The sequence below is a fragment of the Nicotiana sylvestris genome, chromosome 2 (genome assembly GCF_000393655.2).
Source record: "Nicotiana sylvestris chromosome 2, ASM39365v2, whole genome shotgun sequence".
Classification (NCBI taxonomy): domain Eukaryota; kingdom Viridiplantae; phylum Streptophyta; class Magnoliopsida; order Solanales; family Solanaceae; genus Nicotiana; species Nicotiana sylvestris.
The window spans coordinates 7,359,279-7,376,630 of NC_091058.1; the positions used below are offsets into that span (position 1 = coordinate 7,359,279).

At 39.1% G+C, this 17,352-nt stretch overlaps 1 protein-coding gene across 1 annotated transcript; it reads left to right on the plus strand.

The window, feature by feature from the left end:
- Positions 1-6,098: 6,098 nt before the first annotated feature.
- Positions 6,099-16,475, plus strand: LOC138882291 (uncharacterized). Its single transcript, XM_070162831.1, has 3 exons — positions 6,099-6,261; positions 7,113-7,186; positions 15,807-16,475. Exons 1-3 carry the CDS (start codon positions 6,099-6,101, stop codon positions 16,473-16,475), a joined length of 906 nt encoding a protein of 301 aa, XP_070018932.1.
- Positions 16,476-17,352: the final 877 nt, after the last annotated feature.

Sequence of the window (17,352 nt, forward strand, 5' to 3'; positions counted from 1 at the left end):
TCGATCATTTCCTCTTCTACTGGATTGCCTACGTTTGGTACCACTGAAGGATTTTGGTTCATGTCCTCCATTGGCACTGGTATGATTCTGTGGTTGCAACTGAGGTTGTGGGATCTCTCATTGCATCAAGATTGGGTTGACTGTAGTCAGAACTTTTGGTGGAAGAAAGGGAATATCCAAACCCAGGTTTTGAGGTAGTATGGGAATGGGATTGAAGTGAGGAGGTAGGTTCCATTGAGCTCTCATTTTCTAAACTAGGTTGGGGTTCATTGATGGTTCTAGGGGTTGGAGAATGTTATTCACCCACATATGACATGTTGTTGCTCATGGCTAGGTGTAATCCTTCGGCCACTAGTTGGGTTAAGTAACGTGAGTTTTGGATTAGGATCACACTTTTCTGGCTATTGATTGTGGCATTGAACATGAGGCCCATCCCCATTAACCCTAGTTCTATTCAGGATAGTGGGTAATGATCTTCGGGCATAGAAGGCCAAGCATAGATTATTGAAGGGTTTTGATGAGGGTTTTGAAGTTGTTGAGGAAGTGGGGGAAAGTTTGTCATGTTCAAGGGACAATGGCGATAGAGGATTTAGAGGAGGCGATATCTTCTTCGGTTGTTTAGTGGGATTTTTGGCATTGTTATGTCACAATCCAAACTGATGGCTACGACGGTGCTCGAGTCCTACATGTCGAACACCCTTGAGCATGCGTCTAAGATATAAACATGAATAACATTTGATAAATTATAAGAATAACATACGTGAGGGAAACTTGCCCAAAAGACATATATACATATACGTGCAAAATACGTAGGGCGAGCCGACAAGGCTGCTATAGACAACTATATATCCAAAATTGGAAGCCGGCAAGGCCACATACTATCCAACTATACATACTGTTTACAGACCTGTAACAGAATTTACAATTGTACAAGGAAGGGACTAGGCCACATCATACCCATATATGTATACACGCATATCGTACCAAAATTAAAACCAGTTCCGGATCAAATGGAGCACGTCAACTCTCGCTGATCAAGGATCCTAAGGAGGGGGACCATCAGCTTGTCTACCTGCACCTGCGGGCATGAAACGCAGACCCCGAAAAATAGTGCGTCAGTACGAATAATGTATTGATTATGTAAGTCATAAAAATCAGTACATAAAAGACGTAGATGAAACATAGAATAAAGAATTCCACCTGTAAGTCTAAATAACTTTGTAAATTCTGAAATATTTATAATGTCACGCACGTGCGTATAAATGTCGTGTCATGCATAGGTATAGGTGTACATAATATCATCAAGCCTCTGAGGGTATCTCATCATATCATCTCGGTCACTATGGGCAAAATCATCAACATATATCAACTGATCAAGTGGTGGTGCGTATATAATGTCGTAACCTTTTCCCATATCCCATATATATATATATAATGTCATCTGGTCATGGGTCAATGTAAATGAATGCATTGCATGATAAATACGTCAATAAAATCTTTCGGAGTGTCATAAGACCATTATGCCTTTGATTAATATCATGAAATAAACATTATCAACTTACGTATTTTCTAAGAAACATGACAAACGATAAAATAATAAGACTTATAGGAAAATAAGAATATACGTATCTCTAGCATTTCTACAAATAGAGTAATTTATGGAAGTTGTGTATTTGCTCGTTTCGTTTGTGTCGTATAGATCATGCCAAAAAGAAAGAAGGAATAGCCTTAACATACCTGAGTCGATTCTCTTGACAAAAGTTTTTGTAGTAAGCAACGTTATTGTGTCAAGCATTTCATACGAATTGTTTCCTATTCCGATTTCGCTATTACGTGTTTCGTCATGGTTGGCGTGTGTTAGAGGGATGGCCGCGGGCGCGCCCAAGTCCTACATGTGGAACACCCTTGAGCATGCGTCTAAGATATAAATATGAATAATATCTGTTGAATTATGAGAATAACATACGTGAGGGAAACCTGCCCAAAAGACATATGGACATATACGTGTGGAATACGTAGGGAAAACCGACAAGGATGCTATAGACAACTATATATCTAAAACTAGAAGCCGGCAAGGCCACATACTATCCAACTATACATATTGTCTACATACCTATAACAGAATATACAATTGTACAAGGATGGGACTGGGCCACGTCATACCCATAGATGTATATAAGCATATCGTACCAAAATCAAAAGCAGCTCCGGATCAAATGGAGCACGCCAACTCTCGCTGGTCAAGGATCCTAAGTAGGGGGACCGTCATTTTGTCTACCTACACCTGCAGCCATGAAACGCAGGCCCCAGAAAATAGGGCGTCAGTACGAATAATATACTGAGTATGTAAGGCATAAAAATCAGTACATAAAAGACATAGATGAAACATGGAATAAAGAATTCCACCTGTAAGTCTAAATAACTTTGGAAATCTTGAAACATTTATAATGTCATGCACATGCGTATAAATGTCATGTCATGCATAGGTATAGGTGTACATAATATCATCAAGCCTCTGAGGGCATCCCATCATATCATCTCAGCCACTGTAGGCGAAATCATCAACATATACCAACTGATCAGGTGGTGATGTGTTTATAACACCACAACCTTTTTCCATATCCCATATATATATATATACGCGTCTATAATGTCATCTGGTCATGGATCAATGTAAATGAATGCATTGAATAATAAGTACGTCAAAAAAATCTTCTGGAGTGTCATTAGACCATTATGCCTTTGATTAATATCATGAAATAAACTTTATAAACTTATCTATTTTTTGCGGCCCATGAACAAACAATAGAATAATAAGACTTATGGGAAAATAAGAATATACGCATCTCTAGCATTTCTATATATAAAGTAATTTATGAAAATTGTGTACTTGCTCGTTTCATTTGTGTCGTATAGATAATGCCAAAAAGAAAGAAGAAATAGCTTTAACATACCTGAGTCGATTCTCTTGACAATGACATGTTAGTACCGTTATTATCGTTTAAATTAGAAGAGTTTGGGGAGTAAGAAATGATTGCATCTATGTGCATGCAATTAGAGTGAGTTAACATGGGAGATATTTTAATAGATTTTGCATGCATGGACTTAGCCACGTGTTTATGGCTTTCAGCCATTTGGCTTGTGTTCAGAGGGTCTTTTGACAGGTGTAGATTAATATTAGAAGTGTTATCTCTAATAAAGGAAGAAATAAGGAAACTGTTATTGTGAGAAGTAATTAGGTTATTTATGAGGTGGCCTAATTGATTTTCCATAGTAGTAGAATTAGTAGAAAGATTAGCGTGCATGCATGGAGATTTACTTATGACACTAGGGACCTCATAATTAGACGTGTCGTTATCCCCAATATTGTCATGCATGCAATTTTTATTATCTAATATTGAATTATTTTTTAGAGAGGTATTAGCAAAATAGTGTGCTCATTGTTCATTATGAAAAAAACGGTTTTCCAGATGAAATCCAGATGGTTTTGAAGGCTTTGTGCTATTAGACATTAATGTATTGGCCTTGTTACCTTGGTTAGTGATAAAAAAAAATCTTTATTGATAAATTTCAGATTTTGAGTATTTATGTACTTACCTGTGGAGGCATTAAAAATTTTGACGTTTATACTTGCCTCTTTAGTAGCTTCTTTGACTTCAATTGGTCTTGCCTGCGATCTTCTTGTTGTTTGAAATGTTATTGTTTGCTAGCCCTCCTTGTCATTGTGAGCGTGTGACTGTTGAACATCTTGTTGGTTAACTTCTGCCTTCCTTTTGTTGCCCATGTCAGGCACTGTATTTAATGGGGTTGGGCAATGGGGTGTAGTGTGGCCCAATATTCCATACGATATACATAGGAAATTGTCACCTTCATATTCAATTTGTTATTTATGGTCTCCAATAAGGATAAATTTTGCAATTGGTTGATCCAACGGAAGCTCTACACATAATCTAGAGTAACGCCCTCTTAGTATAGCTGACGCGCATGCATCAATTTTTATTAGTCTACCTATTGAGTTTCTAATTTTTTGGAGAATAATTCCATCATAGAATTCAGTAGGTAGGTGGGGAAGGCGAAGCCATACAGCGGTGAGAGTTTATTTAGCTTCAGAAGCCATAAAATTTGGCTCCCACCTCTGGCATGAGAGGAAGTGACCAAATATTAACCAGGCTCCACTGAGGAGCCGATCTCATACTTTCCTGTTTCCGAAATTTTGCTATGTAATAATCTGCCCCTAGGTCAATTAGGGAAAAAATTTCTTTCACTTTCCACAGTTATTGGATCCCCCCCCCCTATTTGGTAGAGAATTCATTTTTCTTGTAATTTAATGATTATCGAGAATTTCTATGGTATATATATGCGATTTCGATCTTCTTGAGACAAAGTGACCCTTTTTTTAGTAGTCAATTCTTTCATTTGAGTGCATATTGCATTAGGGATTGATACACTTTCAAGTATGGAGGAGGTAGCATCAATGTTAATATCAATACCTTCCTCTCCCCTTAGTAATGTATCTTTGAACGTAAGATGGGGATTACCAGGGGTTGAGCATATTTTTATTTTTCAATGTCTGGAGGCTTTTAGGGGATTGTAGGCATCTCCATTTTAGTGTCTGAGGTAGACATTCAGGTAGCGGGCAAGGTATATTAGGTGATAATGTGATAGAGGTTTTCTAGATAGAAGCTGGAGTTTCTCTCTCTGTTATTGAAGTTCACCTCTCTTTAGATTTTATTTTTAGCTATTAAGCTATTGTAAGTTCATATCAACTTCTATTTGATTAAATATATATTTATTCCCAAAAAAATAAATTCCTAGAGCCCTTAATATACAGCCTTACAGGAGCTTCGTCGCCTCTAATTTCTACAAATTGTCTAATATTTCCTTTACAATAATTAAATAAAATCGTCAACATGAGAAAAAATCAAGAAAAAAATCAAATCCCTCTTTCCAAAAGTATTTCATATTTACTTCTCTTCTATTTTTATCATATAACTAGAAGTAAATCATTAAAACTTATACTAAATGAAGTAAACAAAAAAAAAACTCTGCTAGTAGTTCGAACTTGGCAGCACTTATGCTGCAAATTAAATGTTATATTTTTTACTTCCCTTTTGCAGTCTCTAATCCTTCTAACCTCCTCTTCGACCAAACAATGGTAGAACCATACTGATATTAATATAATATTTTATTTTATTAATTTTATTAAATAAATTTTAAAATTTTAGATCTGTATCATATCCATACAAACAATCAGTAGATGTACTATAACTAGTTCATTTCAAATTCAAGCTGAAATTATTAAATTGGATGTCGTTGGGCTAAAATTGCTTTGATTAACTTAAGGTGGATACTTGCTCCCTAGTCCATTTTATGAATTTTAAAGCACGTAGTAGTTATGGTAAATGTCAAAATTTTGCCATAAGTCTTGATGAATTAGCTAGAATTTTTTAGCATTGTAGCTGAAAACTCTGGTGATCGTCCTAATATTGGGTGCTTCAAAATTTGTTGAGAGCATAACAAGCTGATGTGTAATAGTTAGTTAGTTAGTTAGTTAGCTAATGAGTCAATTATTTATGTTTGGAGTTAGCTTAGTCGGTTAAAAAGATGTAGTTAGCTTGTCTTTGTATATATATATGGTACACCACTCACTGTAGCATGCAGAAGAAATGAGAATCTCATAAATTTCTCTTCAAGTTTTCTTCAGCTCCTCTTCTCTCTATTACTCTATCGATTTCATTCTCGCTCATTGGATTAATTTGACATGGTATCAGAGCCTATTGCTCAAATCTAAACCGCTTAATTGTATGTTTGTAAGTTCGAGTTTAATTGCTCAGCTCTGTATCACAATGGCGGAAATCGATAATGAAGTTCCTGAGAAGCTAAGTCATAATCATCCTTTGTTCCTGAATTCAAACGATAATTCATGAGCAATTTTGATTTCATTACAACTATGAGGTCTAAAAAATTACTCGGTGTGGAGTCGTGCAATGAGAATCGCCATTTTAGGGCGAAATAAGCTAGGGTATATAGACAGTACATGCAAGCGAGGAAATTATTGTCCAAATATATTGGATCTATGGGAGAAATTTAATGCAATAATGCTATCGTGGATAATGAACTGTGTATCGCTGAAATTACTCTGTGGAATTGTTTACTCCTCAAATGCAAGTGCTGTGTGGAATGATCTTAAAGAGAGGTTCGACAAAGTTGATCTCTCCAGAATTTTTCAGATTCATAAGGACATTGCTACAATCAATCAAGGTACATTCTCAATTTCTTCCTATTTTTCAAAATTGCGTCTACAGTAGGCTGAGTTTGATAGTCTAGCTCCAGTCCCTGGGTGTGACTATGAGAAATCGAAATTTTTGTGTTCATGGAGAGATTGAAGCTTCTACAGTTCCTTATGGGGCTAAATGAGTCGTATGATCAAGCTAGAAGTCAACTGCTCATGATGATACCAACTTCCTCGGTTAACAAGCTTTACTCTATGATAATGGAAAGGAAAAGCCAGAGGGCAATTGTACACATAGGTGTGCCTATAAAGAACCATGATATTACTGTTCTTGTGGCTGCTAGAGGTGGATTTCATCAGAAACCTAGAAAGAATTTTAACCTCGCCTATGACTACAACAACTGGATCACTGATGCATACTACTGATAGCCAAGAGCCCTTTTTCGTAGCTAATTTTGCAAGTAACAACAGTGGAGGATACCATGGTGATAGTGGCAAAAATCAGCTGATAATACGACCCTTCTCAGCACCCTACTTTACTCTAGAACAGTACCAACAAATCCTATAGATGTTTGACAAAATGAATGAGGAAATAGGCTCTGCTCAACCAGCAGCAACAAGTATATTTTCCTTCCTATCCAGAATATTTGATGATATGTGAATAATTTATAATGGAGCTACTAATCACATGGTAGAAAATTCTACTTTGTTAAACAAGTTGGACAAAGAGTCTAGTCTAAAAGGTGAAAAAATGCATCTACCAACTAGTAATGTTATGTCAATTTCAAACACAGGGACATCTAGTATATTCAAGGATCAGAAAATACAAGATGTGATGCATATTACTGACTTCAAGTTTAACCTTTTATCTGTCTTACAGTTGACAAAGGAACTGAAATGTTATGTGGCATTTTTTCTGACTTCTGCCACTTCCTAGACCTCTTCAGTGAACAGGTGGGGGATTGGTATAGAAGACTGTACCCTATACTACTTGAAGCCAACCTCAACATAAGTTCAATTACCAGCTGTAACGACCTGACCGGTCGTTTTGAGATTTTGCACATTGCTCGTCAGTTCTCGGGCATGACTTGCCCTGTGTGATGTATTATGACTTATGTAAATCGTTGGTTTTGGTTTTCAGGGTAATCAGAATGAATTTGGAAAAACAATTCTCAGTTTGAAGTTTTAAATTTGGAAAGGTTTGACCAATATTTGACTTGTTCGTATATGATCTCGGATCAGAATTTTTATGATTTGGTTAGCTCCGTTTGGTGATTTGGGACTTAGGAGCGTGATCGGAATGCATTTTGGAAGTCCATGGAAGGTTTAGGCTTGAATTGATGAAATTAAGATTTTGGCGTTTTATGGTTGATAGGTGAGATTTTGATATAGGGGCGGAATGGAATTTTAGAAGTTGCAATAGCTTCAGTGTGTCATTTGTGAGGTCATTCGAACATGGTTTGGTTGGGTTTTCGATCAAAAGCATATTTTGGAAGATTTTAGAAACTTAGGCTTGAAATCGATGTGATTTGGAAGATTTGATGTTGTTTGAGGTGTCTTGATAATTGGAACAAGTTTGAATAAGGTAGTGGGTTATGTTTGTGCTTTTGGTTGAGGTCCCTACTCGGGGTTCGGATGGTTAACGGAGAAACTGAAATTTGTGTTGCAGTAGCTAATATTGCTGCTTCTGGTATTTTCGCACGTACGGTTTGATGACCGCAGGTGCAGGGCTGCATAGGCGGATAGTTGGTCGCAGAAGCGAAGCTGGTCAGGTGTGCAGATACCGCAGAAGCGGTCAAGTGGCCGCATCTTCGAAGCCGCGGATGCGGAAGTCTTATCGCAGATATGATTGTGGGTTTTAAGTGAAGGACCGCAGAAGCGGTGGTTGGGCCGCATATGTGGTACCGCAGATGCGGTTAAAGTATGCAGATGCGGAAAGGCCTAGGCAGAACATATAAGTTATTTCATTTCGCGAGTTTGAGTTATTCCACCATTTTTTACTTTGGCTTGAGAGCTTTTGGATGATTTGGAAGAGGGATTTCAAGGGAACTTCATTGAAGTAAGGATATTGGACCTAAAACACATTTCTATGGTAGTATTTCATTAATTAAGACTGAAATTAAGGGAATTAGAGGGCTAAAAATGGAGGATTATGGCTTAAGAATAAGAGGCCTTAAATTGAGGATTTGAGGGGTCATTTGAACTCCAATTTTGGTATTCTTAATATGCATAGACTCGTGGGGAGATGAGGAATTTATTGATGTGAAAATATTTGAGTTTCATGAAGCGAGCCTGAGGCTCGGGTTTTGCTAATTTCGGGATTTGTGCCCTTTATTGATTACTTTCGCTTGAGCTTTGTTCCCTTAGCATATTTTAATGTTCTCGTTCTGATTTTGGATAGATTCAAAGTGCGTGGATGCCGATTTGTGGGGCAAAAGCATCATAAGCTAGAGATTTAGCCGGTTCGAGGTGACTAATGATTGTAAATGATGCTCTGAGGGTTTGAAACCCCGGATTGCACATCGTAGTGCTATATTGAGGTGAGACATACGCTTGATGACGAGCGTGGGGTCGTGCACTATTGGGGATTGTGACTTGGTCCGTCCCGATTGATGAGTTTACCGCGTATTTGACTGAAACTTATTTGTTATCATTATGGTTTGGGCTGATTGTCATATTTGGGGCTTCGTGCCAACTATTTGAACCCTTCGGAAATTTTTATTGCTATTTCCTCACTGTTTTGACTTATTACTTGAACTCAGTTATGTCATTTTCTACTGTTTTACTACTCATCCATTTTTACTCAGTTTTGAGACTTAAATGATATTTTTAGATGATGTTTTGGGCTGAGAAATACTGTTTTACTATTTCCCGAGGGGCTTGTGATAATTTTCGGACTGAGTAAGGTTGAGGGCCTAGTTGTGAGGATACACTAATATTGATATGAGGCCGAGGGCCTGAGATACATATATACGCCACGAGATGGCTTGATTGATATGAGGCCGAGGGCCTAGATTTGATGCCACGAGATGACTTGTTATTGTGCTTGGGCCGTAAATGGGCCCTCCCGAAGTCTGTACACCCTCAGTGAGCGCGGGTATCCATTGTGATGTGAGATATAACCCGAGGGGCTGATATTGTTCTATGTGATAGCCCGAGGGGCTGGTATTGTTCTATGTGATTGCCCGAGGGGCTGGTATTGTTCTATGTGATTGCCCGAGGGGCTGGTACCCTTCTATGTGATTGCCCGAGGGGCTGGTATTGTTCTGAGATATTGCCCGAGGGGCGGAGTTGTTGACATTGAGCCCGAGGGACAAACCTTTATGTGTTTATCTTTCATATTTACCTGTCATTTACCTGTTAAACTATGGTATTTGTGCCCGATGGGCGAATTTCTGTGCCTATTTGCACTAACTATTTAGCAATCATTTGCGTAGCTGTTGGAAAAAGTCATTTTCAAAGAAGTTTAAATTGAGCTAAGATGTTTTAAGGGATTTTTACAGCTTCACTGCTTTCTTGCTGGTTTTTGAACTACTTCTATACAGTATCTTGATATGATTTGCGTGATTTCTTACCATTCAGACTTTAGTTATGATTATTACTCATTGATTTGGAGTACTCACTTTACTCCCTGCACCTTATGTGCAGATTCAGGTATTTATACACCCGGTAGCGGGTTTTGGCTAATCGGAGGCAAAGTCATCAGAGTTTAGCAAGGTAGCTACCGGCGTTCGCAGCACTGCTTCTCTCTCTCTTCATTTCATTAGTCTGTATTTGTACACTTCAGACTTTCAGTTGTATTTATACCCTAGTAAATGCTCGTGACTTGTGACACCCCGGTTAGGGCTGTGTCTGGTTGGATTTTTCCGCATTGTTATTGATATTTCCGCTATTCAGTATTATTAAATCATGTTTAGACTATTTTTGTGTTGATTAACTGCATAAAAAGATGAATTGGGTTAAACTGGCTGGCCTTGTCTTCACGAGAGGCGTCATCACGACCGGGATTGGGGTTAGGATCGTGACAACTTGGTATCAAAGCCTAGGTTACATAGGTCACACGAGTCATGAGCAGGTTTAGTAGATTCTCGCGGATAGGTACGGAGACGTCTGTATTTATCCTCGAGAGGCTGCAGAACCTTTAGGAAAAACTTCACATTATTGAATTCTTATCGGGCATCCTTGATTCAGCTTGAAATGTAACTCTTGAAATTCCTTCCACGCGTTTGTTTGCGCGCATGAGCGCTCAGTATCAGATGTGCATTGATGGATTGTGATTCCTTGAACGAGGGGCGAGATGTGATCTCTGTGAGTTGATGTTGGGCCAGTCTGGAGGACTAGAGGCCGGATCTTTGCCTATGGCTTGAGCACTGAGGTGCTGATTGTGTGGGCACGTGTTTTTGACCTTATATATTCAATAGTGCCCCTATTAGTAGAAGTGACGGCTGGATATCTATGTGATGAGTATGTTAGTACAGCGAGATGTATCCATATGATTTGGAAGCGACGAGGAGGGTTTGCTGGAGGATAGAAGAACTATTAGGTGCTTGAATTCCATATTGATTCGAGATATATCCCAAGTTATGGGTGCGTGAAAAATCTTTTCATGTCTCCTAGTTGAGAGTGAAGTAAATTTCATGTTGTTGTATGAGTTCAGACTCAGGAAGACTAAGTGACTGTGTAATGTGTATGACGGTGGATGGTATGCAGAAATGTTAGTTTGAGGCGAAGCGGGTGGGTTATCTCCTGCGGAGTGTTCTGAAGTTGTGTGATCCTTATGTTGTCTGTTAGAAGATCTCATTTACAAGTGAAATACACGTGTTGAAATTTAAAATTTGGGTCGCTCAAGAGAGTGAATTTAGCTGCTACGAGGGTGAATGCAAGATTTGCAGAAGATATGAAGTACCAGATGGTCTGTGTTCCACGAACTTATGAAGGATTGAGTTAATCTCGCTATGGTATTATAGTAACAATAAAGTATATGCGTTATGAGTTATTGTGTGTGTTTTGATCTATGGCTTCGAGCTAAGTGGGGGAGTTTGCTATTGATTAGTTGATTGTACGGTTATATGCTATGTTGGTTCCAGTTTGAGGCATACTAGTGAATTAGTTATGGCTTACGGGGATTGAGATCGAGGATGTCTTGAGTAAAGGAAAATTTTGACAAATGTTATGTAATACTTCATAGGTGTATGAGAATCACGGAATGTCTTGAGTTGTTGTTGTTAATGGATGCTCGGTGCATAGAGCAGGAAGTGGCTTGGTTGTTCTAGGATGAGCTTACACTCCGCGGTGTAGGAATGCTATTGAGCACGGGTGGTTCTGTTTGTTTGATCAGGCTAATTGTAGTTGAATAGAGTGAATGACTCTCGAGAATGGTTCTAATGTGTTCAAGATTCTACATGTAACGATTGGGTATTTCAAAGTTGTATATGTGGTTAGAAATCGAGTTTTCATTGGAAGATGTCAAGACTTGTGGTATTTCCTAATGTTAATTATGGGATTCTATGTATCAGTATCACGAAGGTAAAGGTAACGGATTTAGATTCGCAGGAAATCTCTTCAGAGTAAAGTATTTTGAACGTGGTTCTTATGGGGATGTCTAAGAAAGTATTCGGCGGCTTATGAGCCTTAGACGGTGTGGCTTTATGCTTACGTCCCGTGTGGTAAGTCTGGGTTGAGGAATTGTGATGTTATAGAAAGAAGGAGTATCAAGTTGAAGGTAAATTAGAAGGAATCTCGGATAGATGGTACAACTTGGTGGTAGGACGAGTCGGTATGGTAAGGATATGATTAGTTCTTTGGATGCTTACGAGATAATGAGTTTCTACAGGTGTTTTGCGGCTATTCTCTTGGGTTTTAGTGACCTGCGTAGCTTGGTCGAGTTAGAAGGATTCAGTCCTGACAATCTAGTTTGTGCACGTGGAAATTCGGAGAGTTCTTGATGGTTTCTACCTCGGTTGGAGATGTATATTTTTTGTGGGCATGAGGAGCATGGGATGTATAGTGATTTTTTCTTCTAGGTAGGATCAATGGAAAGTTCTTGACTAGTTGGGTACGTAGGTGTTTGTGGCTCGGAAGGAAGATGAAATTCTCACGTTATCCTAGGATGGTATGGTATATGCGGTATGTTATAGAGGATTGAGATTTGCGTGTGTAAGGTTACGGTTCAGTTCTGAACGGAATGTCATAAAATTCTTAGGCAGCACGGCAATTTCAGATGATTAGAGAAATGAGCTTCAGATGATTAAGGAAATGGTATTGCTAATCAGAGTGATTTGACGAGGGTGTATGTTTCAGAAAAAGGCAATGTGATTAAGTTGATGGTACTTCGGTAGTACTGCAGCGCTTTCTTTTTAGATCGACTGCTGATATTCGAGTTTGCTTGGTGGCACAGGGGAATTTTAGAGTATCTTTCGTGGAATGATTGGGTATTTAAGGTGTGGTATGCATTCGGACGACGGAATTGGGATCAGGTGTGTTGAGTCATGTGCCATATGGAGTTGTAGACTAGGAGTTCTCATATACAGGTCATGTTGTGGTTGCGGGTAACGTATATCAGCACTGGATAGTGACTATCGGGGTTTGGAGACCCAAGTGGATCTTTTGCTGCTTGGTATGTTAGATTTTGACGTAACATTGGGTATAAACTGGTTGTCTTCGTTTCGTGTTATTCTTGACTATTGAGCTAAGGCGGCGATGTTGGCTATGCCGGGAATGCCACAGATGGAGTGACGAGGTTCGATGGATTATGTCCTATTGAAGTGGTTTTATATTTTGAAGACCCAGCGGACGTCTAGGAAGGATTGTTTTTCTTATTTGTGCTTTCGTGATGGATGTCAGTGCAGTGACGTCTACCATTGATTCAGTTTCGATAGTGAGGGACTTTTCGGATGTGTTTCTTCTGGAAGGGCATGTCGCCGGGCAAGGTTGTTGGTTTTGGTATTGATTTGATGTCGGGCACTGTGTATCTTATGGCACCGACAGAGTTATAGAGGTAGAAGGAGAAACTTCATGATTTCCTTGATAAGGAGTTCGTTGGCAGGCCAATATGGATGCGTATTCTAACTTGAGTCGGCTTGGTTGGCACCAAATTGTATTGTTAAAGGATGTGTTGATTCGATTGTTATTGAGCTTATTAGTAATCCGGGGAGATCTATGAGCTACCTTTCCGTGTTGCGAGATGTTATGAAGTGTTGGTTATAGGCACGTATGGTGCGGTTCCATTGGGGTCTCATAGTGGAAGTCGAACAGGAAGAGTAATTAGGTGTTGCTCGGTGGATAGCATATCGGTTATGTCCTTTCAGGTTTGTGCGGTGTTATGTATTTTATTCACCGTGGTTATGATGACTTGCTTTGGTTCCAGACATCAAATTGCGCGTGGTTGTCGATTTCGAGCATAATGACCTGAGGTGTTTCATGTGGAGCAGTGTTTGGATGCGATCGCGCATCGCAACAAAGTTATGTGGGGGTATGACCTTGCGGGTTAGATTTATGTATTCTGTTCCTATGATGTGAGACGGGTTTCCAGCCTTGTGTTATGGTGGTACTGGTGAGCTTGAGGTACAACTCTTTCATTTGGGTCATTTTCATGATTTGAGTATGTTCGGACCGTTGCTTATTGGTGTGCGGATTGCACAAGTTGCGGTTTTAGCCTGTATTGGTGTGTCATGTCACCAAAGTGGTGTGTTGGATTAGATGAGATCATTGGGATCTTTAATGAATACGAAGGGATTCGATTTCAGCATATTGGAAGGATAATATCGAGGTTCGGCTCAGGAATTTGCTATGGTCTTTGCCAAAGGAGTAATGGCTTCTTGAATGGTTGATCTGAGAAATGGTTACTGTTTATTACGTGTCTCATTCACCATTGGCAGTATATGAAGGTGTTGGAATAAGGCTTTAGTTGATAAGAGTTTTTCCATCGGTATTCGGGTGTTGTGTGCAGCTGTTGTGATTAGAAGTTATCACTACAAGTGTATGAGTTATGTGGCATATCATGTGATCATGCCGATATTGCAGATATGGTTCGTTATATCTTGTTCGGACTCATTCACGGTATAAATGTGAGATTCTGATCGTATTGATGATGTTAGAAGTGGAAATGTGATTCTATGTTTATGGGCCAGATTGGGTTGTGAAATTTCAGTTATATTGTGTTATCGAACCTATATGAGATAGGGTGACGTGGGATCACCCCCGAGTATACGCATGGTAAGGTTATTCAGCGATTGGTTGGCTTTTGCAAAGCCACAGATGCGGAAGTCTTATCGCAGATGCGATTGTGAGTTTTAAGTAAAGGACCGCATAAGCGATGGTTGGTCCGCATATGCGGTACCGCAGATGCGGTTAATGTACATAGATGCGGAAAGGTATTGGCCCAAGTTCAGTTGAAGTTTTGAAGAATGACAAATGAACTCACTGATGGACCAGGTCCATCTTATGAGACATAGTGGTTATCAACCTATGCATATGAGATGCACGTGAAGAAGATAAGTCTTAGGGATAAAGCAACAATATCTTCTGAACTGATCGAAAAGATTGAATATAGGATAAGGAGAGGAAGTCTCCTTGTGAGAAGAGAACTCAATCCGGATCAAGGATAAGGGTTGGAGTTTGTATTGTTCAAGGAGTCAAATTCGATGGAGGATCAGCATTTGAGTCTCAATCAAACTCTGATTACTAACTCAATAAATAACTGAGTTTGTTCTCTTTTATAGGTTTGCACATACGCAGAAGTTAAACTAAATTGAGAGCAAAAGAGCAAGGCAATTTTGCAAGCAATTTATGTGAGATAAAAGTGTGCACTCCTGCAGCTACTTGAACGAGATAGAAGAACCAGTTCCATTGTGTTTATTCTTATTCTAGTTCAATTATAGTAGGTGGTTTAAACTTGTACCTTTCCAGCTTTCATAGAAGCAATTGTATTAGGTACTTTGAGTATTCAAGTTAGAGTTAACTTGAAGGTGTCGCAACAGTTGAGGCTATGTGCCATACTGGGATTAGAGTTAATCCTTAGGTTTACAAGAGTTTTGTAAATGCTGTTTTGGCTCATTGATTTTAGTGGATGCTTGGGAAAATCCTACTGAGTAGTAGTTCGTGGTTTTCTCACCTTTTGAGCCAGGTGTTTTCCACGTAAAAATCATTGTGTTCTTTAATTTCTGTACTTTTAATTCTGCAAACAGTATTAGGTAGAACACCTAGAAGAACCAGGTTCTTCTAGATCGAAAATTGGGTACCACACAAATCACCCCCCCCCCTCTTGTGTGGTATTGACGTTTGGAACATCAATTGGTATCAGAGCAGGTTATCCTTGAAGAGGCTAACACCTTAGGAAAAGATCAACATGAGTGCACCACCTGGGAACTGGGAAGGGCAATCCACTGCCAGGCCTCACTGTTCAATGGACAGTATTACTCTTGGTGGAAGAATAGGATGAAGGATCACATCATAGGGGAAGACTATGAACTCTGGGACATAGTCTTTGATGGTCCTTTGGCAACTACAATGAAAATGAGGAAGGAGTGGATGTGCCAAAGACAAGGGCTGACTACACTGGTGAAGACTTGAAAAGTGGGAGAAAAATGCTAAGGCCAAGAAATGTCTTGTATGTGGACTGAGTCCAGATGAGTACAGCAGGATCCAAAGTTGTACTACTGCCAAAGAGATATGGGATACTTTGCAAGTGGCTCATGAAGGAACACCTCAAGTGAAGAGATCTAGAGGAACACTGTTGTATTCTCAATATGAGAATTTTACTATGAAAGATGGAGAAACTATTAAAGAGATGTATACTAGGTTCACTACACTGACAAATGAATTTAAATCTCTTGGAAGGGTTATTCTTGAAGAAGACAAGGTTGAGAAAATTCTGACAAGAGTTCTTCCAGTTGCTTGGGAAAGCAAAATCACTGCTATTCAGGAATCCAAGAATATGGCTACTCTCAGACTGGATGAACTGATTAGAAATCTTACTTCTTATGAACTAAGAAGGCAAACCAGGAAGATGGATACACCCAAGAAGGAGAGAAGCCTAGCTCTCAAAATTACAGAAGGTTCAGATCTGGAAGATGATGATATGGATATGATCACTAGAGATTTCAAAAAGTACCTGATGAGAGGAAATGGTTCATCAAGAGGTACAAACTTCAACAAAATAAGAGCTCCTGAGAAACAGACCAATGACGGCTGCTATAAGTGTGGTAAGACTGACTACATGATCAAGAATTGCCCTCAGTGTTAAATTGAGTGGAAGAAAGAAAGGGCTGAACGAAAAAACAAGAAGAAGGAACAGGTTCAACCCAAAAGAAACAAAGGTTCAACCAAGGCTATGGTTGCTGCTTGGGGTGAAACCTTTGATGAAGACTCAGAAGATGAAGCTGAAGAAGAGCAAGCTCTTATGGCTATTGGAGAATCATATGATGAGTAAGAGGTAAGTATTTTGCATCTCAAAGACAAAATTAATTTTTTGTCTAAAGAAAGGTTGGCTGAGCTATTACTAGACTTCATTGATGAGTCTGAGATAGTTAACAATGAAAAGGAAGTTCTGTCTAGGGAATGCGTTATCCTAAAAGCAAAATGCAAAAGTCTAGAATCTAGGGCTGATGAAAGTGATAACAAAAATGCTGAGTTGAAGAACCAGGTTCTTGAACTTGAAAATAGTGTTCTAGAACTTAGGTCTGAAAACCTAAAATTGAAACTAGGAACAGGAAAGAAGAAAGCTTATCACTCATTTCTCACTCTAGAAGAAAATCTAGGAAAAATGAAAGATGAATTGATTAAGGTCCTAAAAGAAGATCTAGGATAGGTGAAACCTGAACTAGACAGAACTTGCAAATGGAATAAAGCTTCTGATGCACTTTCCTGGTTGCAAGAGCATCACAGTAGCAACAAAAGAGGACTTGGTTATGGGACTCAAGCTCCAAAATAGGACCCCAAAAATAAGTACCTCACACTTCCTGAGAATAAGATCTGCACACACTGTGGTAAGACTGGCCATTATAAAAATGAATGCAATGCAAAAAAAAAGGCTAGTCAAAAGAACAAAGCTTTTGTTCAAGAGAAATACAAGTTGCCTGGTTGGGCAAGAAAGAATCTGATTCATCCTTTTGCCCGTAGAA

Excerpts from the sequence above, each read along its gene's own strand:
- LOC138882291 (XM_070162831.1), top strand. The coding sequence starts at position 6,099 with ATGCTATCGTGGATAATGAACTGTGTATCGCTGAAATTACTCTGTGGA. Across the intron at positions 6,262-7,112 it reads CATTGCTACAATCAATCAAG|TTGACAAAGGAACTGAAATG; the intron begins GTACATTCTCAA and ends TCTGTCTTACAG. Across the intron at positions 7,187-15,806 it reads TAGACCTCTTCAGTGAACAG|TGGGAGAAAAATGCTAAGGC; the intron begins GTGGGGGATTGG and ends AGACTTGAAAAG.